At 46.2% G+C, this 27,214-nt stretch overlaps 1 protein-coding gene across 2 annotated transcripts in view; it reads right to left on the bottom strand.

Annotated features, from left to right (window-relative positions):
• LEKR1 (leucine, glutamate and lysine rich 1) overlaps positions 1 to 27,214 on the bottom strand; it is a 1,355,278-nt gene that overhangs the window by 98,980 nt on the left and 1,229,084 nt on the right. For both annotated transcript variants that reach the window (XM_069618435.1, XM_069618434.1), the window contains one exon: positions 11,270 to 11,473. In XM_069618435.1, the coding sequence (XP_069474536.1) occupies positions 11,270 to 11,473 (204 nt within the window). The remainder of the gene's footprint in view (positions 1 to 11,269; positions 11,474 to 27,214) is intronic.

The following is a 27,214-nucleotide window of genomic DNA, read 5'->3' as shown; positions in this document are numbered from 1 at the left end:
AACCACCAGGCTGAGTAGCGCTGCTGGGGGTCAGGTTGAAAATTCAGGCACTGCTTCTATCCGGTCTCAAAGGAAAAACATAGGGTGCAGCAACGGAAATACATGGAAATGATGGTATACAGAATTTGGGCAAACACACAATGGTTAGAACTGATGGTGCTTGCTGACAGAAATCAAGTACAGGGGAGATAGTGCCATTGAGTGACATGCCTGAATTTTCGTTTCTGAATAAGGCGCCTGGTTTTATGGTATTTTTTTTAACATTTCGGTTTATTTTTATCTATATTTTTATGCCAATTCTATCTGTATTTATCCACATTTATTTTTGGCTCTATAGAAAAAAGCAATTGGTATTTTCACCATTAACAAATGAAAAATGTAGTGCTTGGATGTCTGCAATATAACTCTCACAGAGCTATGTGCTGGTATTCAGAGCCAATATCCATTTTCAACTTAAAAACAAAGGGCTGCTGCTCCTTCTGACCTGAGCTAGATCTCTGCAACAAGAGACTTCCATTTCAGTCTTTTTCATTTTTTTGCAAAATAATGAAAGGAAACAGAGCAACTTCCGTATGTATTTATTTGTAAAAATCTGTAAAACATGGAAAACCAGGAGCATTATTTATGAATGAGTCATGTCTCAGGGCTCATCACTCTCTAAAACCTCTTCAAGATTGAAAGGTCCAGATAGAGACTCTTGACACATTCTAGCCAAGCAGCCACCAAAGCTGTGACTTCCCGGAGTTCTATTAGGGTGCACAGATAAGGGAAGATGCTCTTAAAATTTTAAGTCGTAAGAAACAAGACTGTACAACAACTGCCCACTGCGCAGGTCATCTTCATAAACAATGAGGGCAAACAAGGTTTGACCATAGGTTGCAGTTCTGAATGGTTATCATTGGCGCACTCATCATTTAGCATTGCTATCTTCTCAAAGTTCCAGCAATATTTGTATTTATTAAGGAGGACATATATTTAGATAAGACAAATGCTCACACTAAAGTGAAGTATTCTATAGAACATACATTAACCGCTGATGATGGGGGTTAATAAGTCCAGTCGTGGAATCTAGGGGGATTGTAGGGGCGGTGGTAATGTTTAGCAAGAGGGCAGATGCTCCTTTAAGGTGCAGGAAGTGGAGCTTGAGAGCTGATTTAAACCAGTGAATGTTGGTGATGCTTTTGATGTCCAGGAGAAGGGAGTTCCAGTGTAGTGGAGCAAAGAGGCAGGAGGAGTGGGAGCGTGTACAGGTTGAGCGAGGGACAGACGGGCTGAAGGTGGAAGCAGGTTTAAGAGAACGAGGAGGAGAGGAGTATTTTATGGAGGAAGATGGGTAGAGGGAGCAAGGCCATTAAAATATTTGAAGATGAGGAGATGTAGTTTGTGTAGTTTGTGGAGAGATGGGTCATGCATGAATATATAGTCTGCATGAAGGCGGTGTGGAGAGGTGCAGGGAGGAGCAGAGTACATTGAAGAGTGTGCCTGTGGGAAAATTTAGAACCTTGTCAAGGGGGGCATGGAAGCAGCCAGGGAGCCCAGGAGTAGATATGAACAGTAGTCAGAGCAGTTTAGGATCAGGTTACATATTAGAGGTTTAGAAGACTTACAGGTGAGGAGTGGGTGGATTTCATGAATGTTGATGAAATTGATCTTGCAGACAGGGGCTGTGGAAGTGATAAAATTGAGGTAATAAAATGCTGGTGTTGAAGTTCTATGTTGAAGAGAGCCCCGAGCTTGCGTGCCTTAAAATATAGTGTGAGGATGTCGGCGAGAAAGGAGATAAGGGAGGGGGGCACAGGACAGAGCGTTGGAGGCTGTAAGGAAGATATCTTTGGTTTTGAAAGAGCTGAGTATTAGGCAGTGAAGGGCTATTGTGTTTGGATTGCAGAGAGGCAGTTGGAGATATTCAGGGGCTCAGTCATGGTGATATAAGGGACAGAGGATCTGGGTATTTGCTACAAGTTGGTGGTAGAAGAATCCAAAGGAGAATATATATTTTCCAAGCGGGGAGATGCAGAATCCAAAAAGCACAGGGCCTAGGACAAATCCTTGTGGGACTCTTTACCGGGAGAAGCATAGGATCAGAGGTGCCAGTGTTCCATGAGATAGAGAAGGAACGATCAGAGAAGTATCAGGGCATTCAGGTGAGAGCAGTGTCCTGAATTCCAAGTTAGAATGGGACAATAAAAGAAAAAGGTGGTTGTTTATGTCGAAAGCAGCAGATAGGTAGAAGAGAATGAGGACGGGGGAGAGTTTGGAGTGGTGGCTAAGGAAAAGGGGGTCAGTGGTGTCTCAGTGGAATCACAACTGCGGAACCCAGAAGGAAGGAGGTCACAGTGATCATTAGTAGTAGGTACTGATATTTATTGAATCAGATTTCTTCATCAACACCAAATACAAGCACATTAATATACAAATGGTATCAAAAGATAAAAACTTCCTGATAAAATAATAAATATCCCCATTCATTAAGACATCAAAACGTTTCTTCTTTTTTATTACAATGCGGACAGGAGTCTGTAGTGCATGTTCTAAGCAATTCCTGTTCCTCTAGAGATGAAAGTGACCATTTGTTTACAGGTAGCTGGTGATCCTGTTGAAGACCACTCAATCCAGGACTTTTGAGTAGTGTGGCAGGAGAGAGACGAGTCATAGCTGGCAGGAAAATTATGGTCTGCAGTGAGAAGAATAGATTCCTTTGCATGATTGCTCCCATGTGAAAGTAGAATATGGTCAATTATGTAACATGGATTTTAGTATTGTACGAGAAAATGATACACAGAAAGATATAACAAATCGGATGGGAAAGATATAACAAATCAGATGAGAAGGCTAGTATATTTATGAACAGAACGATATATTGTTTGAATGCTACAAGTTCAAACTGTTTAATATTACAAATTTTTCCATCCCATGTAACAGAATATAGTTCATCTAGCTTTGACATTTTGTCAACCTAATTTGTGAACTTCAGTTCACCCATAATCTCTGTGTATTAAGTGTCTACTTTGTTGAAAACATGACTTTCCAAAACCCTATCCTTTTGATCAAGGCATACACGATTTAATGATTATTATTAATGTATACCATGCCTACGGCCCATGAGCATAGAGAGAGGCACATATAGCCCAAACAAATACAAAAGAGCAACAAGAAAGCCCTAAAATTAACGGTGACAAACATACAAATGAAAAGCTGCAAGACCAACGTGTACACAACAATGCCAAAACCGGAGGCCGGAACAAGTGCGGTACAAGAAGCAGTCCAAGTCAAGAACAGGATAATCAGAAAAACTCATTTAAAGAGCGCAGTCTGAGTGCTCTTTTGAATGCCGGCATTGAACGCATTGTCCGCAATTTGGGAGGAAGATTATTCCACAGGCTGGGAGCAATAGAGTCGAAAGCCAATCTGCCCGCTCTTTCAAGATTATCTCGAGGTGTTGCAAACAGGCAAACATTGTTTGAGCGCAGCGCGCCCACACAAGCGTTGAAGGATAGTCTGGACTTCAACTATGACGGGCTAATGCCATACAAACATTTGTGAGCAATGGCAGTAAGCAACTCAAAACGCAAGACGTTCCTTCACAGGGAGCCAGTGCAATTCACAGCAAGCCTCTGTAACCCGATCCCTGCGCTTAAACAGATTGATAATCCCAACTGCCCCATTTTTCAATGATTGAAGCGTACAGATTTTACTCTGAGCGCAGCGATGCAAGAGGCTCCCACAATAATTGATCTTGGCACCCACAATGGCATGAGCCAACACTGCGAACTTCTCTTTAGATGACATAACAGCTTTAGATAATAGGAGGTAGAAGACACTATTCTAGTTAGTTTGGGACTTCATAGAAACAGTGTAATTGAGATATGCACCCAGCGTTTTCACCTTACCTGCCACGGGGATGGTACAGCCTGCAATCATAAACTGTTTGAATTCTTGTGGGAGCGTCCCCGGGTCTTTGCTGAGTACCTACAATCAGTAGTTCTGTTTTAGAGTCATTCAATGCCAGCCGGTTGAAAGCCATCCAGATGGTATTGTACATTTTCTGTTAATATTGGTGAAGTCCTGCCTGTAATCCCCTGTAAAATGTAACAGGACCTGCGTGTTATCACCACAGTTGGTATAAAATACACTGGAACTGTCCACGATGTCAAAAGGGGGATTTGTGAAGAGATTATATAATGTAGGCGAAAGGCAAGGTCCCTGAGGGTTTCTGCACACCAAATCAACAGGGATGGCTGCAGTAGATTCATTGAAGACACTAGCCGAACGGTCAGATAAGAGAGAATGGACTCAGCATACAGCATTTACCAAGAAATTGGCTGGAGACCGAAGTCTATTAGTCAAGATGTCATAATCCAGCAGGTGGAATGCCGCCAACAGGGCAAAAAGCATAAAAAGAGCCATGCCACCCTTATCAATGATCTAAAGCATACTCGATTTTAGATCTAATAGAGCGATTTAGTACCATGAGCGGCTCTAAATCCAGATTGCCTGCATTCAAGTGGATTATATTTTTCTAACAAAGGCTGTATCTGTAAGTATCCCACCTTATCAATGATCTTCAGTAAAAAAAGAACATTTGTAATTGGCCGATAATTAGTCGCTAGGTTGGCGTCAAGCGAAGGCTATTTCAGCAACTGAGATATCCAAGCTTGCTTAATCATGGCAGGTACAGGAGCAGTGCCAAAGGAAACATTAATATGTTTTTTATATTTTTAGTATAATTTGGAAGGGTACCTTGGGAATAGATTGATACCTGCACAGTGGACCATTAGGTACAACTACAAAAGAAGCAAAAGCTTACATATACCGCAGTCTCCGACCGTGGCAAAGTGGCAAAGCATTAGGCCGCATAAACAATGTATCTATTTCTTTAAGCATTCTTATAAAATGATCCAGTTGTCCCACAGAATGTCATTCTCAGGCAGTGGTCTCTGTTCACCGGTGCATAAATAAATATCTTTCAAAAATAGATGTCATTACAGCATTGTCTGCTTAAATGTTAAATATCAACTCAAGCGTGTGAATTGGCATCGGCAAAGGGCTCAAATGTTCAGTAAAATGAATAGGAAGAAAGATGATTCATCTAGAACTAGGCCAGTCAATAATCTTGATTGAGATCAAAAAGAGGAGCCAGAATGTCCCCGAATCCCGTCTCCATTCATGAACACAGTCTCTGAATCTGCATTCCCGCAGGGTGCAAATGAGGGTGGGATGGTTAAACAGGACTGAGGCACTGTGGCCATCTTTTAATTCCTGTAGGTCATTAAAAAGGACATATTCAGAGCTATTTCTTGTCTAAGCCCAACCGAAGATAACTAGTAAGTTGTATACAGTCACTTCTGAATAATAAAGACTAATTATGATCTGGGCATTTTAAAAATAAACTAAGCTGAAAGATACTGCAGTCCCAAACCTGATAATGGATCCCACCAAGCCTTCTCCAGATAGTACCTACATTAATGGTACCCTGTCTTTCCCTGGAGCTCAGGACACAGGGGTGCCCTGCAGACCCCCTCCAGGTGGGTTCTAGATGCCAGGCAAGCCCTGTTTGGCTATTTCAGAATTAAGCTATTACCCATTTAAAAATGTCCGCCAGCATTCAAAGGGGACCCGCTGCACAGCTGCGCGCAATGCTAAAACACTACACAATTGCACCACAGGCTAGTTACTCCGGCCCAAGCCTGCACCTGACCACACCTGACTACCTACTCCCATCATGGAGTCATAGCGCTTCTTCTACACGTCTGCACCACGACCTTCTCCCGCCCCCGACTTCTTTCCTCCCCCCGGCACTCAATAGGCAGGTCCTACCTATAGCACTGCACCACTAGCTCTAGCTGAACACCAGCATTCCACAGCCATCCATCCCCCTCTCCCGCCAATCCTGCTGCACTGCAAACCCACCTCCCTCTCTTCTTCCTACCTGTTCTTTCACTGCGACACCAGACAAGATTAAACAAACGCATACTCTGAGCACAAAGCTTTGCACACCTAACGTTAAGCCCAGTCCAGTACTTCCACGCTTAACTCGACTGATTCTAAATGTTGTACGATGTCTACCCCAGTAGAATTATGTGCACCCATGATGCCTCACCCGCACCTCACTCCTATTGCCAACTCTACCCATGCACTAGGAAACAACCCCAAACAGCACAGAGCATGCACAGCCTCTAACATCTACCGGTCAAAGAGGCATGACCTGACACACTTTGGGTCTGCATCCTTACTTACCGCTAACACTAACATCACAACTCCATGCCTCCTCAGCTGTACTACGTTATCCACTAGCCAGACATCCATCACTCGACATCCTTCTTACAGAATAGGACCCACCCAGCCATGTACAGGATTAACCAGTACATTTGGACTCCGGTTCAGAACGTTCTCCCAGGTACTCCCTTTCAACACTTTTACTTTCCCCTCATTAGGGGATGCTAGATTATTAGGACTCCGCTCTCACACCAGCACTCTCATCCCCCACCTATCAATGATTAACAACAGGCTCCAACTCTTATTTGCCCAGGCACACAGGCACAGGTCCTAAAGTGTGCACTAATCAATGTTTGCTTCTTTGGAGTACACCTTATTGACATCCATGATCTTATACTCGAACAGCACCTTGATATTGTAGCTACTACAATATAATGGCTTCACAACGCCTTCGGCCAACTTCTCACTTTAGCCACCCCCCTAGCTATACCATTTTGAGGGGAGACTGCTTCAATGCTATAGGAGGTGGAGTAGCCCTCATAGCCAAAGATCCCTACAAATCAGATCCTCCCCTATACCAGATAGCCCAGGATTTGAAATGTTGCTTCTAAAGCGTTCTACCATTCTTCAAACCACGCACTCCTGATCCACAGACAACCAAATGGACCTAGCCACCCAGACCCTGACATCCCCCATTTGATCACTCCTTACTTGAGCTTACAGGGGACTATGTCTCTGATGCCACCAATCTACAGACTATTTACAGTCACATTGAAACTTGGATGAATGCAAACTGGATGTGCCTCAATGGGAACAAGACAGCTCGGCAGGTATTAGATCTGATCTAGACCATAGATACCACTCCTTTGACATTCATGATTGTAGCATTGAAATCTCCAAAAATGTCAAAACTTCAGGCTTGCATCTAGATTCTTCTCTGTGTTCTGAAACCCAAACTAATTAATCAAACTGTAAAAAACTGCTATTATTTGAGACTACTGAGGAACCTTAGACCGTTCCTATCCGAATCTAACTGTGCCTCAGTTGCAAGGGCATCCATTTTGTCCAGACTGGACTATGGAAACGTCCATTTGATTGGCGCTTCCAAGAACAATATTTATGACCTACAGTCGATATAAAATGATTCTGTGCGCATCATAAAAAAGAAGTTCAGGAGAAAACATATCACCCTTTGCCGGCAAGATCTATACTTGCTTATGATTGCGGCTCGCTTACAACTTACAACTCAAGGCCACAACACTGGTCCACAAATCACTACATGGCTCTGTGCCAGCCTACATTAAAAACTTAGTGTCTCCTTATGAGCCATCAAGGAAACTGCAATCATCAATATTAGCCCTGGTGGAAATCCCTAAATTCAAGCTCGCCAATAGCTCAGGAAGATCCTTTCCTGTTACAGCTGCTAGGGTCAGGAATTCGCTTCCCCTGGACCTTAGACGGCTAAGGGAATTTAATGTATTCTGCCGGCAACTGAAAACACTGCTTTTCCACTGAGAACCCTTTCCCCTCTTTCTAGCCCTGTTCCATTTTTGTGTTGTCTGTGTTTTTGTTGGCGCCCTGATGCCTGCGGGTTTCTGGCACCATATACAAATAAATAAATAAAAGAAATAAATTAAACCAATGGCGCGTCAGACCCCAAAGCTGCTGCTCTAGTGCTAGCATTACCAGACATGAACCTTACTCTATCATTTGAATGCAGCATCTACCCACTCCACAGGGCGCACCCTGGACTGGATCCTCCAAGCTAACGTGACCGTTGAGATCTCAGCCATTAATACAGTACCGTGGTCTGACCACTTTCTCATCCACTTCAATCTCTCCCTCGCCAATACCCTCACAGCCCACGTACAAGCGCAGAACCCTATACAAGGGCGCAACCCCTCAAATTGACACAAGAGGCACTCAAGCCCGCACTTCTGGCCCCGCTTACCTCATGCTCCCAATCCTTGAACAAGATCCCACAGGAACTGGCCAATCACTACCACGCCTGTTTGCTCCACACTCTGGACCTATATGTCCATTGAAAACCAAAATATCTAAACCTCACAAACCCAAAAACACCTGGTTCACAGAGGAACTAGTCTTGCTACAAAGGAACAAAAGGGCAAGGTACCCTTCCCCAAATAACTGTACAGCTCTCGCCACTGCTGCCCTGTCCTACAAGAAAGCTATAGTCATCCTCAAAGCTAACACCTTACAATGCTAGAATCTCCAACGCAGGCTCTAACGCCAAAGAGCTTTTCTCCATCCTGAGAGAACTTGAAACCCCCATCCCCAGGTGTGTCGTTACTCGCCAAGATAAAGCCTGGTGTACCATACAAGATGCCCTGTTACACAAAATAGAGACTCTTCTTAGTAAAATAAACACAAAAAAGTCTTGCTTTCTGCCAACGCCCCCACACATGAGATTACCGATCATTCCAGTGTAGCTCTCAGCTACCCCCACATTTGCATTCTGGCAAGCTTCACAAGAAAGGGTTCTAAAAACCATTCCATCATTAAAACCCTCTATTTGCAAAGGTGACCCATGTCACGCTCACATAGTGAGCCCAACCTAGCACCCATCATTACTGATTTCGCCAACTCCTCCTCCCTGACCAGTAACGTTCCCTCTAGTATCAAAGCAGCTTGGATAACTCTGCTTCTAAAAAAAAACGTTCTCCGTCTTGCCATTCCAATAAACTACCGCCCCATCACTACAGTCCTGTTTCTGTTCAAAATACTTGATTGCCTAGCTTACACACAAGTCCAAAAGTTTCTAGAGCAAAATCACCTGCTCGGAAAGAGACAAAAACATAGCACAAAAACAGCCGTGCTGGATCAAAAAATCCAAATGGATAATATCCGCGACTCAGGTAATCTAGCCATCCTCCTATTAGATCTCTCAGCAGCATTTGACTGAGCTGACCATGCCACCCTCTCTGCCAACACCTCAGCCAGCACTTCCAGTTCTCAGCTGAAGCATCCTTATGAATCAAATATTTCCTCAGTGGTCACACCTCTAGAGTATTCAGTGGGGGGGGGGAGATGCTGAACCCATCCCAGCTCTATTAGATGTCCCACAAGGTTCCTGCTTATCACCCACACTTTACAATACATACAAAAGCCCCTATTCAACCTCCTGGACACACTGGGGATTCTCTACACAAACGTTGCAGATGATACCCAAATACTCATCCCCATCTCTGCTGCCTACACCTGGGACACTGCTACAATCAATATAGTGCACAGCACTATCCAAAACTGGATGGCCACCCTTTACCTAGGCTTAAACGAAGACAAAACGGACCTCCTCATTGTTGGCTCCCCCTACCGGTTAAAAAAATCTCGATCCTGCCTTTGCCACTTTCTGCATTGATGGCACATTTATCCAGGTCCTGAAACAAGTCAAATCACTGGGGATCCACCTGGATGCAGAGCCAACCATGACCAGGCACATTATTGCCTTAGCCTCCACCACGGCCTTCACACAGGCAATTCCTCTCTCCAAGCAACTTGTTCACACTCGCACAATCACTTATCCTCATAAAACTTGACTACTCTAACATGCTCCTGATGGGCACTTCTGCTTCCAACTTGAACAAACTACAATTGTTGCAAAACAAAGCACTGCACGTCACCCTTGGACTAAAATGATCTGACCACATCTCAGCAACCAGAGGTGAAGCCAACTGGCTACGCATCAAAGCTTGTGTCAACTTTAAAACTCTGCCTATTGCCCACCGGTGTATCTACAAGGAAGCACCTCTCTACCTCAACAACTGCATCACGCAAAATCTCCCAGTGCGTTCATTAAGATCTAGGTCCAGCATCTCGCCCATCACCCAGCGCTTCAAGAGCAAAAGAGATGGAGGCGTCTGCTTTTGTGTTACTGCTCCCTCCGTATGAACTCTCTTCCACCCGCTATCAGATATGAACAATCATGTATTGTTTAAAAAAAACTTGAAAAAACGTGTCGTTTGATAAGTACGACTAACGCCTGTTTATCAATTGCTTACCACCAGGGGTGTTGCTAGGATTGGAAAAGACCCGGAGCTATGCTAATGTCAGAACGGTTGGGACTGGGGGCTAGCTAGTCTTTTGGTTGTAGCTCCTGGGAGTCTATCCGGGGCTACAACCAAAAGACCATGGGCGAAAACCCTGTTAGCCCCACCCCACTTAGCAACGCCTCCGCTTACCACGACTAATGCCCTTCTCAATTGTTCCTTTATGTTTATGCTATTGTACCAAACGTTGTGATGGCGTTGCAAAAATGTTATAAATAAAAAATAAATAAATACTAAATATGAAAGGAAGTCATGGAGTCACGTTTACTAACCGCCGTGTTGCAATCCTCACTTATGGCATTTATAACGCATCTTCTAAGTATTGCAGTAGACCGGTATGGTGGGGCCCAAAGGGCTTCTCACTTCTAACTCAGAAATTGTTCAGAGAGTGGGCTCATTGCTGATAAGGGACATTCTCGGCAACTTCAGAAATAACAAAGGCACTGGCAGCAATATGTTGACGGATGTTTGCAATCTTAGAATGGGGACAGGTGTAGAGATGTTCATGTCTTCACAATGACTGCCAACACTGCAAAAATCAAAAACAATAGAATGATGTATCTCGACCGGTTGCACTGTGTCATTATGACAAGGAGAGAAATAAGCATGTTTGTGGCGCGATCCTCAAATCTACATGAAAATATTGCAATAAAGGACGAAATCAGTTCCCAACAAGTCACTGGACAACTTAATTACCACCACATGGGTTATGTTTTTATATGGATTTACTGTGTGGAAAGAGTTTTTAAAATGTAACTATTGTTGTTTGTCAATTAATACACTGATGTATTGCAAATTATATGGCATATAATCTTTGACAGAGTTTGTGAAAATAAGGATTTTTTTGTTTGCCGCATAATTAGATAAACTAGCTATTAATGCACTAATTTCAAGCAAATGTATGGACTAAAACAATAAAACACAGTCAGGCCATTCAATCATATCGTAAGCATCAATATTTCAATCTATAAAAGTATCAGGATTACCTCTCTCGTTTTAGCATTGCTACTTCTTCTTCTGCTTGTTTTGCGATAGTTTTCATCATTTCCAGTTCATTATCTAACTGTGTGGCTCTTCTGATCACTTTTTCTTCTTCCCTTTTCTTTTCATCTAAATCTTCCACTAAATTGTTGTACTTTAGCTGAAATTCCATTAGAAGTTTAACTTTTTCTTTAAGATCTTCAGTGAGTCTGCGCACAAGGATGGAAAGAACACATGAAGGATCTTGAAATTGCAAAATCAAGAGCATTTGCTCCAATACTGTGAAACGAATGTATTTTAGTGGAGAAGTAATGTCAGTGTGTTAAAAACAGCAGGCAATAACAGAAAGATCAATATTTAACAATCAATTTAAAACCCAGAAGTGCTTTTCTTTGCCAAATGATGGATGCAATTCCATTTACATGTATGCACTACGATCACCTTCCCAATTAGGCAACACAATCAAATCAAGAAAGCTGCCACTGCCCAAGGAGTGGGTGTGTGTGCCAGTACTCCGTTTTTGTCAAGAGGGGGCCGGAAACCCTCCAAGACATGGTTGGTAGGCCTACGAGGGAGAAATTCAGAGCCAGTCCTAGCACCGGGGTGGACTGTGGCTGTTGAGAGGGCCCCAATTCCTATCCGCGCTTGTGACTGTCTGTTTCTGAGCAGTTCACCTTTGACTCATGCTGCAACAAGATGCTTGCCAGTATTTCCTGGTTTCTACCAGTGACTTCACACCCCAAATGGAACCAGCCAGAAGTATCCGAGGGAGAACAGTAATTACATGCTGCAAGCCAGCCACCATGAGACCAGGCTGCCGCACAGCTAAAGAGAGTTACAACTCTATACCACATGGTTCTAATACAGATGATAGAAAACTCATACAATGAGAGCTAACTTTGGGGCACATGCAACAAACGCTAAGACCGAACTCGAGCCTTCACCTCCCAAGCCGCGATTGCTGTTCCTTCAGAGGCCTCACGTGGAGGACGTGGGTAAGGCTTAGCCCCTTAGTTGTAATCTTTGCTGCATAGAACCTGGTGGTGAAAACAGGGCCAGATTGACCTGGGACAGAATGCCATCTGAGAGAGGGAATGGTCTCATAAAAAGGGGCAATAGGAAGCAGGAATTGTAGGTTATTCGGGTGAGGTCAAAGCAGGAGGAGGTGGAAGACCAAGAGCCCAGCAGGAGGGTGGAGCTGTGGAGGTAATTTCTGGAGAAGTTGAGGTATTGGCCAGTGAGTAAAAGTGGGACTGCAGTGTGTTAGTGTGGCAAGTGTGGTTAGAACAGTTAGTTTAAGGAGCGACTGTAGTGAGGGAGTGAAGTAGTGAAGTGTATGGTACTAATTGGAAGTAGGGTGTTGAGTAGTTGTAGTGTGGCGGGATTAGTAATGGTTTGGAGGGATTAAGGGAGGAGTAATGTGGAGGGGGAGTAGTCGTTGAAGGGGAGAATAGCAGCTAGGAGGAAGAAGCAGTAGAACAGAGGAGTTGAGCAGTAGTGTACAGGAGGTAGTACTAATGAGGAGGCGGGAATAGTAGTGAGGAGGAAGCAGGAGTGAACATCACACAGTGGAGGTGAGGCCTAAAAGGAATGAGATACATCAGAAAGACAGAAAAACAGAGAGAAGAGGTGGGTGAAGTTGGAGGAGGAGTGGAGAAGAAAGGACAGGAGAGAGTGAGCATCAGAGAATCCAACCAGGTGTCCATAAGGCACAATCTCCCAATCTTGATAGAACACTAACAACTGATTAGACTAGGGGCAGTTAGGAAGTCCCTGGCTTTCTTTGGTTACTGGAGCTCAGGAGCAGACAACCTTGGGGTCCCAAGAGTATGAAGCAAATATGGGTCTGCACATGTTTGAGTTGCTGTGAGGGAAAGACCTCTTAGGAGACCTGATTACCTCTTAGAATGGGTAAGGAATCAGTGGGACAGGGTGTGCAGAAGTGGCTTGGGGTGGCCTGGAATAAAGCATTTCATGTTCTAGCCAACAACAAGTTGCAGGGCATCAAGCCTGAGCTCCACTTTCCTCGACTCCTTGAAGCATTAGAGGTGGGAGAGTGGAGGAGACAGTGGTCCACTGGACAGTGCTCGAGATGCAAGGACCAAAGGTGGAAAATCCTGGCTTGCTACACAAGGTCCAAGCACAATTGAAAACCGTGTTTCCTCGGGTGGCAGAATAAGTCCTAATTGGAGCTAGTGGTGTTTGTGAGTCATTGTGTGGCATGTCAGGAGCAGCAGAAAGACTATTGAGAATAAACTGATGGCCCTTTAATTGCAGAGCCTACAGGGACAAGTGCAGAATACCAGTCAAAAGTAAGGGCTTAGGGAAGGATTTGGGGGCTAAGGGTTGGACAAAGGACAAGGAGCACTGCATCCAGGGCAAGCTGGTCAACAAGGACAGCCATGATATCAGTGACAGTTTGAGTATTAGGGCCTGCCAGGACGCCAGATAGACCTCTTACCACGTAAAAAGGTTGGTCAGTGGAATACTGAGTGCCCCTGGAGACCTCTGCAACGCATCTTTCAGAGCATTGAAGGACAGAACACTGCCAAAGCCCGCCTGCAATGGCATCAGCCTCCTTCCCCAATCAAAATGTGAAGGCTCCATCCACCTTTCCAAACCCTAGCGCACCTGCCTACTTTCCCAGGCCCCCTTCGATTCCTTAAATCCTTTTTTGACTAAAATCGAGAGAAGTCACCACAGTGGTTTTGGTGCCAGTAGACGAGGAAGGTCCATATGTACAGTGTAAAGTGGAGTGGAGGGAAAATCTATACCATGTTTATTGGATGCAGGTGCTAGAAAATCATCTGTAAGGGCGTCCCAGTAGTACACCCTGTCACAGAACCGCTCACAATCATGTTAGGTCCTATGATGCACATGCCTTTCTTCGAAGTCCCTCAGCTCCTGTTAACCTGTTTGGGAGGGACTTTCTGTGCAACCTCGATACACTATATATTGCACTTTGAATGGGGTGCTCTTCAGTGTTCACCATAAGAACTCTGAGTCTGTTCTAGCAATTGTCCAGATTACCCTAGAGGAAGAATGGTCAGTAGAGGGAGAGTGGACTGGAGATCTGAAAGAATGGATTGATTCTATATTAGCTTATTTATGGTCTATGCAAGATAATAAACTAAGGAACATTTGGAATAACGAACCTGCTAAGATTATGATGAACCCCTTTAAGAAATTGCCTGTATTCCACAATACCCACTTCAGCCAGAAGTGGAGCCGGGGATTACCCTGTTATTGAATCACTCCTGAAATAAGGCATAGTTGTACCTAAGGCTAGCACTTGTAACACTTCGATATTGCCTGGCAAAAAGCCACGGACTGCGACATACCATTTTGTTGAAGATCAGAGAGCCGTTAATGTGGTGGTGTCTTCCTTCCCGGTGCGCCAAACCCTGATACTATTTTGTCTTGTATTCCCCATCACCCCGGCCATTTAACTGTAGTAGACCTTTGCTCAGTCGTTTTCTCTGTTCCCATGCATGTGGACAGTCAGTATCTGTTCGCTTTTTCCCATAAGGGAACTCAATAGATCTTGACTAGGATGCCCCAAGAGTCCCCTACACAAAGAAAGTCTGTGATGGCATTAGAGCTCACCCAGAAAACAGTGTTAATTCAGTATGTAGAATGTAGAATATTTGTTGATAGCTTCACCCTCTTATGAGGTGTGTACAAAGGATACTAATGTATTAACCCCACTAGCAGAGAAAGGTCATAAAGCATATAAACAGAAGCTGCAGTGATAAAGACAGAGGGTACACTAGCTCATGACCTCACAATGGGTTTAGTATCACCTAGAAACAAGTTGTACTTCACATCCGTAAGCATCCGACTGTTACCCAGATAAAAAGCAGATTGCTGGAAGATGACCACCATAGGAGATCTGGCATCATGCAGGGTGGGACTGGAATCATCTTGGTGTCTGGGTCCACTGCCTGAAGACAGGAGCTCCGAAGAGCCATCTGCGTGAGTTGCATTTTGAGACGAGCAAGGGGAAGAGCAAGCACGCACAAGGCCATGAGGCATAGAAGACTCTGGAACCACAAGGCAGGCATGCTCTCTGATTGAATGAAAACTTGACACGTGGTTAACAGATCCTCCATCCTGTCCACAGTCAGGTACACTCTGCAGTCGATCATGTTCCAACGGAAACCCAGGAATATCAGGTCCTGAGAGAACCTCATGGAGGATTTTCAAAAGACCAAGACCGCACAGGAGCTGAGGAGAGACTGAAGATTGCTCAAGTCTTTCACTGGACAAGGACTGCACAGAAGCCAGTCGTCCAAATATGGATACACATGAATACCCTCTAGCCGTAGAAAAGCTGCGATGACCGACATCTTCGTGAAGACACGCAGCGCTGAGCTGAGACCAAAAGGGAGCACTCAGAATCGGAAGTGCTCCTCTCCTAGGGAGAACCGCAGATATTTCTGATGCGGGCTCCAGATCAGCATATGCATATACGCGTCCTGAAGGTCCACAGAGCTGAGCCAGTCTCCCTTCTGAAGAGAGGACTTTATTTTGCTGGGCGTGATCATCGTGAATTGCTTTTTGGGAAGAGAAAGGTTGAACTGGGAAAGGTCTAGAATGGTGCGCAGGCCAGCCTGGTGGGGTTTGGGCACCGTAAACAGACGAGAGTAGAAGCCCTCACCTCGTTCCACTAGGGGAACGCGTTCCACCACCTTGAGGTCTAGAAGCTTCTGGACCTCTGCTCTGAGGGAGGGTGTCCCAGACTGCTGAAAGGGAGGATTGAAGGGTGGGGTAGGGAGGAGGGGCAAGTGGAAGCCCGCCCAAGCGATGGACGAAACCCACCAGTCTTCGGTGATGGTTTGCCATGCCTCCAGATGAGACGAGATTCTCATCTCATTTTGCAGACTTTTCGGCAGATAGACTACCTGTCCCTGAAGAGGAGGCTGAAGACAGAAAAACCAACCTCGTTGCTGTCTCCAACAGGAGTTACCTCTCGGCCGGTCAGTCCTACGAGACCTGTGGTCCTGGAACCCTCTGAAGCCTGAGGAGGAACGAGACTGGGATCCAGACCTCTGAGCGTTGACTGGGGGCTTCACTAGCATCGACAGAGACTTGGCAGTTTGCATGCTCGCCTTAGTCTTTGTGATGTCGTCATCCGTTGAAGAATGAAACAACTCTTTGCCATCAAAAGGCAGGTCCAGAACTTTATCTTGGACCTCCTTCAAAAACTTTGTTGCATGAAGCCAAGCTTGACGAGAGGTGTCTACTCCCAACATGAGGCCTCGATCTGAGGTGTCGACATGGTGCGAAGCAGCCTCCAGCAAATCCTTCACCAATACCCTGGTGTCTGACAAACAGCCTTTAAAGTCTTCCAGCCTGTCCCCAGGAATGAACTCCTGGAAGTCTCCCAAATCCCTCCACAGTTTCATATTCGCCGCCGCCAATATGAGCTCTGCATTAGGCAGACGCAATAGCAGCGACGAGTTGGCAAAAATGTTCTTGGCCAAGGAGTCGAGAAACTTGTCTTCCTTGGCCAGAACTTGAGCTGCGGCAGCAGAGGTCACAGAGGCCGGATTGGATTGCAGAGTGGCAGCCGCAACCACTGTTGATGAAGGTAGCAGACATGATGCCAAGGCTACTTCCTCGGAGGTGTGAAGCCTGTAACAGGCGTCAATTCTCTTATTTATATGTAGCCCAGTGTGGGGTTTATCCCAGACTTTGTGTGCTCCTTCTGAAGGAACAGGCTGGTGCGCTCCTGTGGAGAAAAGGTGAGCGCCCCTGAAAGCACCCCTTCCCGTGGAGCGGGTGCCTCAGGTACTGCTATGTCAAGGAGTGACATGTCCAGAACCCGGTCGTAGAATGTGTTAGGCAGAATCCTGTGCAGTGCCCTAAGGGACCACTACATACAATTAAGACTACAGGTGGCAATACAAGCTTTACCTTTGGTACCAGCCCGTACTACTAAGTTATAGTGGTAGCAGTAGCAGAGCAGCCAGGCTTATCTCAAGAGTATATGAACAGTAGCAGAGAATACACAAAGGGACCACAATTACTGTGGCTCAGGCAAACACTGACTCAAGGTTTCAGGTAAAAAATATAAGTACATTTATTTTTAAACCATCAGTTATAAACACAACACTTCTATTAAACTTTAAACAAAACCACACGTTAAATATACTACAACTAACCAATTCACTTTGTACAGTATGTCTCAAGGTAGGTACCCTGTGTTTGAATGAACCGGTGTTATGAACAAAACATGATACCGCAGATACGGTTGCGATCACTTTTTGACAGTTCGGTCTACTCAATAAACGCGTATCCGTGACATGAAATGCTACCGGGGCAAAAACATACTTAGCACCCGAGATACCCAGAGGGAGGTGGAGGCAAAAATCACAGGCAATATTTAGGTTAGGCAGGCAGTATCAAGAAACACTCAGAAACAGGAGTTCAAAAGTCAAAGGGTCAGAGCCAGTGTTAAGTGACAGCGGAGACCTGTTGCCGAAGATCACACCGTTAGACAGTTCACGATTCAGTGTAGCCCAAAAGTACTTTGATATTGTCAATGTTCGGAAGCAAAAGTTATAAGGAGGAGGGAAGACGAGGACAAGCCTTGAGGATGAAGAAAAGGGGGTTCACCCAATTTCCTCGAGTAGAGCACAGTACCTTATTTCAATGATGCAGCTGGTGCCCTGGCAGTTGTTCCTGTTGGTTTCCCGCGGACCCACAATTCCTGGAGCTTCGTTGTGAAGGAGGACGTCTGACGGGGGTCTGCACCACACAGGGATGAAGCCGGCAGCAGCCACAACGAATAAAAGGTGCGCTCCTTAAAAACAGGAGAGGCTCGGCAGGTGGCTATCCGGACCACTACAGCAGTGTGCAGCGATTTCGACCACGGCAGAGATCTCTGGCTGAAGAAGATGAGCTGGTTATCCCCACCAGGCTCAAGGGAAGAAGACCCCGGACTGGATCTCCTCTTAGTCGTCGAAGGGTAGATAGCTCAGGAATGCAGCAGGGCTTCACCGGGACGGGGTAGTTGCAGCAGCCGTCGTTCTCTCCGCTTCTCTTCGGTTCGGTTCCTTGTAGTTCCACAGGCGACTCTGACTTCTAGCCCAAGAGACCTGCCTTTTATGCGCAAAACCCCCATTCACACAGCCTGGCTGTCAATCATGCAGCAGGGGGTTGTCCACCCTGGACAAGTGGCCTGTTGGCGAAGACCTTCCAAGGTAGGACACTCTCTTCGTCCCTTGCTGAAAATCTCCCTGTTGGGTCCACCTTCTGCCAGTAACGACTGCAGCTTAGGATGGTCAACAGGGTCAAGATCTCCTACCAAGGTAAGATCCTCTTCTAGATCGGATTCCTCAGTATCTAGTTTGACCATACAGGGTTGAACCTCACACTCAGCTGGTGTGGGAGTCACAGGTGTGACTTTGGACAGTCTCGGAGATGTCCTTCTGGGCAGAGGAGTGCTTGCTGGTTTCTTGCTGGCAGACTTAGGTTTCCCTTTTGTCTTTTCTTGCCCTGCAATGGCAGTAAATCCTGTGGACTTGGGGTGATAGCTTCCTCTATCATGTCCCCAGGAGAGCCTCTTAAGGTTCTCTCCCTTGCAGACCTTGTGAGCTCCTGCTTCCTTCTACTGGGGAGACTGGGGGTACTAGACACAACTCAAAGAGTTTTAAGGTCATTACCCAACAGGACCCTCCCAGGTACGTTATTTTGCACACTTACAGGTATCCGGACAGTCATGTCATTACACTGGATGAGAGCTGGTAACTGGGGAACCATTTGCACAGGGCCTCCAGCTAACTTGGTTAGGTGTTTGGGTACCTTAACAACATCCTCCACCTTGAGAAAACATTCATCAACCACAGTTATGCTGGCTCCAGTGTTTCTGATGGCAGGGATCTCGTGACCATTCACAAGAACACTATCTTTGTAATACTCTTTAGTATTTTCTAGGATTGAGTTATAGACATCTAAGTTCTGTTGTTCCAAAACACCCAAGGACACTAATGAAACACTAGCTGAGACTCTCATGGGCTCATCAGCTAGTAGCTGAAAGTTTCCACTTGTCATAGGTACTTCATCCACCTGGGAGAAGGCTAAGGAGACAGTGTTGATCCCTGAAGGTTTACCCTTACACTTGGGATCTCCTTTCACATGGCCAGGTAATCCACAAACAAAGCATTTCCCAAATGTTCTCTGCAATGGGGGTTTGCTCTGACCTCCATCTGGCGTGGAACCAGGTGGTACACTAGCCTGATTCGGTTTACCTTGTGGCTTACCCTGGTTATGTTTGTGGCCCTCTTTTGGATTGGAATTATTGGAATTCTCCTTGTTGTCTTTCTTGGACTGCTTTCCCTCTTCCTTCTTGTGAGTAGCCCTGTTGGCAACCCACAAGTCAGCAGCCTTAGCTAACTTCTTAGGATCTATCTCCTTTGAATCAGCCAAGTGCTGTATGAGCTCAGGCGAGCAGGCATCAACAAAAAGAGTCCAACATTACAAGATTCCTCAAACCTTTATAAGTGTTCACTTTGTAACCCTTAACCCAACCATCTAAGTTTTTCAAACAGTCACACACCCAGGTAGCCCAAGGGGTACCATCATGCTTTTTGAGGGTTCTAACCCTCTTAAGATACTTAGAAGGGGTCGTCCCAAACCTAGCTATTAATGCTAGTTTCACAAAGTCATAATCCTGCTTATCCTCCTCCCCCAACTCCATTACAGCATCACTTGCAACAGGGGGAAGCCTAGAGAAAAGCCAAGGAATCAATTGATTCCCTGAGATACCTTGAATCCCATGATTGTACTCAAACAGTGCGAACCAATCCAAAACATCAAGTTTAGTCTCATACATACCAATCATTTCCTTTGGCATACGGGGTCTCTTAGGGCTGGAAGACCTAGAAGACTCTGGGAGAGAAGCATTTTCTAGAGACAGTTTTTTACTTTCTAGTTCATGATTCAGCACCATTTCTCTGAGCCTTAACTCTTGATGTTTCATGGCAGTTTGTGCATCAATACGTTTCACTTCTAATTCAAGTCTCATTTTCTCAAGTGCAATAAATTCAGGAGTAAGTGTAGGACCTGTGGGGGTCCTTGTGGACAGAGGTTGTGCATTCTGAGCAGGCAAAGGAGTTGTAGGGTTTCCTAGCAAGGACTCATCTACTTCTTCTAAATTAACACTCAGAATCAGAAACATCAAAATCCACATTGGCTGGAGTGGTAGGCCCTTCTGACCCACCCTCCAGACTTTTCCCCATTTACTTTGCAACCAGTTCAGACTTTTTTCCTTTACCAGAGAGATTCTTATCTCTACACATGGTTCTAGGAACCTCAGCAGTATAGAGTAAAAGACTCTCTTCAGTGTAGTTTTCCATACTTTCTCAGTTAAATAGAATTAGTGGTGTTAGCCTTGTGGTTAGTTGAACCCAGGCAACAGCAGTACTCTAAGTGTAATCACTGAACTTCCAAATCCTCACCGCTGTACACCAGTGTTAGGCAGAATCCTGTGCAGTGCTCTTAGGGACCACTACAGACAATTAAGACTACAGGTGACAATACAAGTTTTACCTTTGGTACAAGCCCGTACTACTAAGTTATAGTGGTAGCAGTAGCAGAGCAGCCAGGCTTATCTCAAGAGTATATGAGCAGTAGCAAAGATTACACAAAGGGACACAATTACTGTGGCTCAAGCAAACACTGACTCAAGGTTTCAGGTAAAAAATATAAGTACATTTATTTTTAAACCATCAGTTATAAACACAACACTTCTATTAAACTTTAAACAAAACCACACGTTAAATATACTACAACTTAACAATTCACTTTGTACAGTATGTCTCAAGGTAAGTACCCTGTGTTTGAATGAACCGGTGTTATGAACAAAACACGATACCGCGGATACGGTTGCGATCACTTTTTGACAGTTCGGTCTACTCAATAAACGTGTATCCGTGACATGAAATGCTACCGGAGCAAAAACACACTTAGCACCTGAGATACCCAGAGGGAGTTGGAGGCAAAAATCACAGGCAATATTTAGGTTAGGCAGGCACGAATCACCATAGCCCAAAAGTACTTTGATATTGTCAATGTTCGGAAGCAAAAGTTATAAGAAGGAGGGAAGACAAGGACGATCCTTGAGGATGAAGAAAAGGGGGCTCACCCAGTTTCCTCGAGTAGAGCACAGTACCTTATTCCAATGATGCAGCTGGTGCCCTGGCAGTTCCTGTTGGTTTCCCACGGATCCACGATTCCTGGAGCTTTGATGTGAAGGAGGACGTCTTAGGGGGGTCTGCACCACAAAGGGATGAAGCCGGCAGCAGCGACAACGAATAAAAGGTGCGCTCCTTAAAAACAGGAGGCTCGGCAGGTGGCTATCCGGACCACTACAGCATTGTGCAGCGATTTTGACCACGGCAGAGATCTCTGGCTGAAGAAGATGAGCTGGTTATCCCCACCAGGCTCAAGGGAAGAAGACTCCGGACTGGATCTCCACTTAGTCGTCGAAGGGTAGATAGCTCAGGACTGCAGCAGGGCTTCACCGGGACAGGGAAGTTGCAGCAGCCGTCGTTCTCTCCGCTTCTCTTCAGTTCCTTGTAGTTCCAGAGGCGACTGACTTCTAGCCCAAGAGACCTGCCTTTTATGCGCAAAACCCCCATTCACACAGCTTGGCTGTCAATCACGCAGCAGGGGGGTTGTCCAGTCGGGACAACCACCTCAGCCAATCATGGCAAAGTGCGACTTGGGTTTCCTAGGATACCCTGTGCAGGGGGTGACTACACCCCTCCCTCACATTCAGCCCACCTAGACACCCAGGCGCCTTGAGGAGGGCTTTTCTGCAGAAGCCCGCCAAAAGACGGTGAACAAAGAAGGCGAACCTAGTTTGCCGCACAAAGTAAAACACAAGAAGGACTTTAATAAAAAGAAATTGTGAACAAACCCAACCGGAGCCAAAAGATAGACGATTTGGTCAAGTGGGTTTATGTTCGAGGCTGATATAATAGCCAAGAACAGTACCACGTTTATCTAATATAATCGCGGTAGAAAAGTTAGGGTAGATACCACTGCCACCAGCCAAGTCTAAATGTTAAAAGAGCAAAGCAATGCTCAGGGAGGTACAGACACAAAAGGGGCCCTTTCCAGTACTCCATGTAAGATGGGGTGTACTGGGTCTGTGGTCAAAATGACTATGTAAAGTAAATGGCAACTTTACCTTTCTCTGGGGGACAGTAGTCAGCCCCAGTGAAATAGAGTCAGAGGGAAGTCTTAAAGTCAACCCTGGGTTACTACACTTAGGGTGCGGTGTAACCCATACAAGAACAGGGGCACCTAGAGTGGTGTGCTCCAGTGCCCAAGATCACACAATGAGTAAAAACACATAGGCCGAAACACATGTAAGAGTGGAAAAAGGATGTACACTCTTACCAGGTGTAAAAAATAAACTCCAGAAATCCAGCAAAGCTGCTGGGGGACTCACTAGGTGAGGGAAATTAGCCCTAGAAGGAGAATTCTCCCTAACAGAATGCTCTGGCAGAGCAGGGCTGGTCCTCACTATCCTAGTCTGCCTGAGGGTCGTCCAGAACGTCAGGATCCGCCGGTTGCGATGCGACCGCTGTGAAATTGACGTCTCGCTCTGCTGGAGTCTTGTCAACCGGAGACAATGGAGGCAGAGACGGAAGAGGTGGAAGCGGGCCGGCAGGTAGAGGTGGTACCACTGCCGGGGCGACAGGTGCTTTGACTGGAACTGCCAGGGCAGGATGCAGCACCAGAAGGCAGGTCTCCCTAAAAAGGCCTTAAAAGTACTCCCTCATGGGATCAGTGTTCATAAGACTCTGAAACTTCCCAAAAAAAGGCATCCTCTGCCGAAACTTTGGGAACCTGGATGGGCAGAGGCCGCTCATGAGGGGCATACTCCCGCAAACGTAGTGAAGAAGGATGCCAAGAGGACCCACCAACAGGGTCTACATAGACCGGTGGGGCAGAAGCAGGAGGAAGCGAGACCAAATGCGGTAGTGGCATCCGAGCGCGCCAGACATAGGAAGGGCGGAACAGATTCACACCGTCCCATGGACAGGGTTGTCCACCAAAAAGGAGGCTCCCAGCACCCGCCCTCGATAGCGTGGGTGTGAGGGAAGAATCCAAAATGGCAGCCGAAGACCACGCGGGAGGCCCGCCATTTTGTGAGCATCTGAGGAGAACTGCGTCACGTGTGTGGGTGAGGCAGGTGACTCCACAGACTGGTCAGGGGACTTGATCAAAACTTTAGCCTTGACACAAGGATCCTCGGCAGAGCCAGTACTATGGGGCCTGGGATGTTTACTGGACATCCTGTCATCACCCTTTGAGTTAGCCGCCAAGAAAGGAACTTCGGCCAAGCTGGTAACAGAGGAGAAACGGTCAGCGACCTCTCCCTGTGCCTCCTCAACAGAACCGGTAACACCGCGAGCGGCCAGAAAGTTGTGGAATCCACCTCACAGACAAGACCGTAACAGGTCTCTCAGTTCTGTCGGTACACACCTTAGCCTCGATAAGAGGAACCTCGGAACAGAGTCCGGTCTTTATAGCTCCGCCAAGATGGGCTGCGAACCGTGGTTCCGTACAGAAAGCCTCAACGGAGGGCTCAGGGCACACCCTGGTGTCTGTATGAGAAGCTCCAGACAAGGAGACCTCGGAGCGAACTCTGGTAGCCAACGCCTCAGCATGACTAGGCTGGCTATTAGCACCTGATTAGTGAACCTCGGATTGTGATCCGGTATCGGCAGGCCCTTCGCGGTAACCCTCGGAGAAAACCCTGGTACGCTTATTAGGCTTTTGAGGCACCTCAGGAGAAACCCTGGTAGCAGAGCTTTTGAAGCCCCTCCCAGACCTGGAGGACCCGGAGAATGAGTCCCCCGGCCGGGGTGCCCTGAAAAGTAAGGAACTTACCGGGCTTCTCTTCTTTCCGTCGATGAAGAGTTCAAAATGAAATGGAGGCGCTCTCTGGAAGATCTCCTCCCACCGATGAAGACGACGCTGAAGTGCCTGGACCGAAAGGGAATCGTAGTAGAAACACGAGTCCCAACAGTGATCCGGTCCCAGACACTCCAGACAGAGAGAATGGGGATCCACCCCAGCGAAGCGACCTTCGCAAGAGGAACAAGCGACAAATCCCAAACGATCCGGCATAGACAGAGGACTGCGCGACCGCAGAACCGGAACAGGAGAGAAGCACAACGGGAAAAGAAAAAGGTCTTCCCGGTGATGCAAGTGCGTCCAGCCCCGACCGCGTGGAGAAAAGGACTGAAGGGCGATGCGCGGTGCGGAGCTAAGGAGGGCGGGGTTACGGCCGTGTGCGGTACCCCACGTAAAAAGAGAATGACACATTTTTCAATTTGATGCTTTTTAACAAAAAGTGCGCCGGTCCCCTCCCACAGGACGGAATGTCCCAAAAGTATGGAGGAAAGGGGATGGGACGTATGAGTAAATTGTAGCAACCATTAGCCTGAACATAACATTCAGCCCCCTTGTAAAAGTCTCACAGGAGAAGAGGCTCTCGCCAGTATGGTTTAGCTCATTACAAACTTGCTTTTTGTGCTCCAATGTCTGGGAAAGTGCACTTGCGCCAGAACCACTTTCTACTTCACCTTTGGTTCTTATGCCAGAGGAAACTGTTCAGTGTTGCAATTGTTCACTGGCCTGACCGAATTGGCAGCCCTAAAGAAACTGCTGTTACTGATTTTCGAAAATGGTATAGGCATAGGAAGAGGCATTCAAGGAGATCATCATTCAAATAATGCTATTAATGAAAGGGGTCCCGAATCAACGGGTAAGGATGTCTGCAGTGCCCGCATACCTTCCTTGGATGTACCTCTGCCCAAGGGGAACGACTTCACCGTCCTTACTGAGGGGGCAACTGTAAAAGGGTCTCTGGGCCCAGCAGATGCCGGCATAAGCCCCACAATCGACTCCCCCATGGGCAAAGCCGATCTAATATCCTGGGGTGGAACCAAGGGGGAGACTGACCAAGGGATGCAGATTAAACAATTGTGTGGCAACCTGAGGGGAGGAGCCGACAAAGGAGAGCATAGAGTAACTACATATTTGCATTAAACCCCCATTTCCCTAATTGGCAAAATCTGCATGGCCGAGCTACGAAGTGTGCAAACAGGAGGGGGTTCCCATGGGAAGGGTATTCATGCACAGTGTACTCAAATGCTCTAGCAATAAGCCAGAGCCCAAAGACTCTGACAAATAAATGTACCCATTGGTTGAGATCAGTATACGGATGCCGCACCCTGATCAGAGAGAAAATCGTAAGCTCCAGACGACAATCCTATGGGGAAGGATGACCCTATGAGTTCATTCGTATAGAATTGAGGGATACAAGAAAGGCCACCGATTTACTTGAAACCGGCCTGGGATGCCGCCCAGGGCCCAGTCAGATTACAATACGTGCTTCCCCCTCTCATAGGTTTGCTCATCCTATAGGATTCAGGTCCCCACTGGGAACTGGGCCTCCTCAGTCTTCAATGCTTTCGGGAGCCAATTTAGCCCCCTTAGGGATCAGACTTGCGGGGTGCTTTAATGGATGCGGTAGCACCCCCTTACACCCAGGGCCAAAAAGGTGCCCATATGTACACTGTTGCAGCAGTGATCTGAACAGGCCAGGGATAGTCAGGGGGTCTTTTTTTGGTTCTAGTTATTCCTTCTTGTATTATGTATGGATTGATGTATATGTGTACTTTGATTGCGCTACAGACAAATACAGTTAACATGATGGTGATAGTCTCAACAGACGCTGAAAGCATTGGAGCAGTTCGGCCTATCATGTGACTTACTAGGCCCAAGCCCTATGGGCTTAGCCAAGGCACATTCCTTTTGGGAAGACTTTCAATTTCTCCATCGAGTCCACCTTCACTTAACTTTCCTCCTCCCCAGCACAGAAGCTGCAGGAATCAGTCGTCTTTTGTAACTTTTCCTTTTAACCTGTCACCAGGGACCTACAGAGCTCTGTTGCTCTTTCTGATTAATGCAGACAGAACGTTCTCTTTTTCTCTCCTTTTCCCTTGTGACAGAGTCCTATAGAAAATGGGGAGAGGTCATAAAATGTGCCAAGTTACACTACGAGGCCAGGATAAGTGTTTAAAGTAGGCCACATTTACCTCTGCATGACCACATACTCTTCGCCAGCCCCACTCACTAATAAGATGCACTTACCAGTTGTGCCATTTTAGATTTCCTAGTAGCCCAGTCTATTTCGCCCACTCCTCACTCCCACAGCACTAATAGAGCAGGACTCCCTGACTATCTTCAACAAAAAGAAACTCTCATGTATTATTACTTGCACTGCGAGGTAGACTGACCTGGGGAACTGGGAGGGTTTCTCAGCATGAGGTTCCTCAGAGAGACTTGGCTGGGTGGACCAGAATCAGCCGTATGTTGCACTTACCGACTTTACACCAAGTCTACTGACCTCAAACTGCCTGCTGGGAAGTCTTCCAGTTTTCCCATAGGTTTGTCCCATAGGAACAAAGCCCTCACAGCTGCCACTCATGCTCACCCATCCATTTCTCTGCCATACAAAAGCATGCACTTTAGTTTAGTGTACAAAGAGGAAGTCATTTTAAGCTACTTCACTTGATTTGCATAGCTCATTTGATAGCATGAATAGGAACAAATTGTGGTTGAAATAATCTGCTTGAGAACTTCTAAACCCCTAACGACAACCATTGCATGTTTGAAAAAGGGGGTCCCACATGGAAGACCGTCCGGAGAATTTAAAAGATGACCAGATGTTGTTCTCTCAAAATAGATATGGCATGTAGTACTTTATTGTCTTATGCAGATGACCTTGTACTTACAAGTAACACTCCAATTTGCCTAACATGCTTTTAACAACTTGTCCACCTACTGTAAATAAATGGAGCTCATCATAAACACTGATGAAACTAAAACTATGATACATGCTTAAGGGAGGGTGTCCG

The sequence above is a fragment of the Ambystoma mexicanum genome, chromosome 10 (genome assembly GCF_040938575.1).
Source record: "Ambystoma mexicanum isolate Mex_15411 chromosome 10, UKY_AmexF1_1, whole genome shotgun sequence".
Taxonomy (NCBI): domain Eukaryota; kingdom Metazoa; phylum Chordata; class Amphibia; order Caudata; family Ambystomatidae; genus Ambystoma; species Ambystoma mexicanum.
This window is presented reverse-complemented; position numbering and strand designations above follow the sequence as displayed.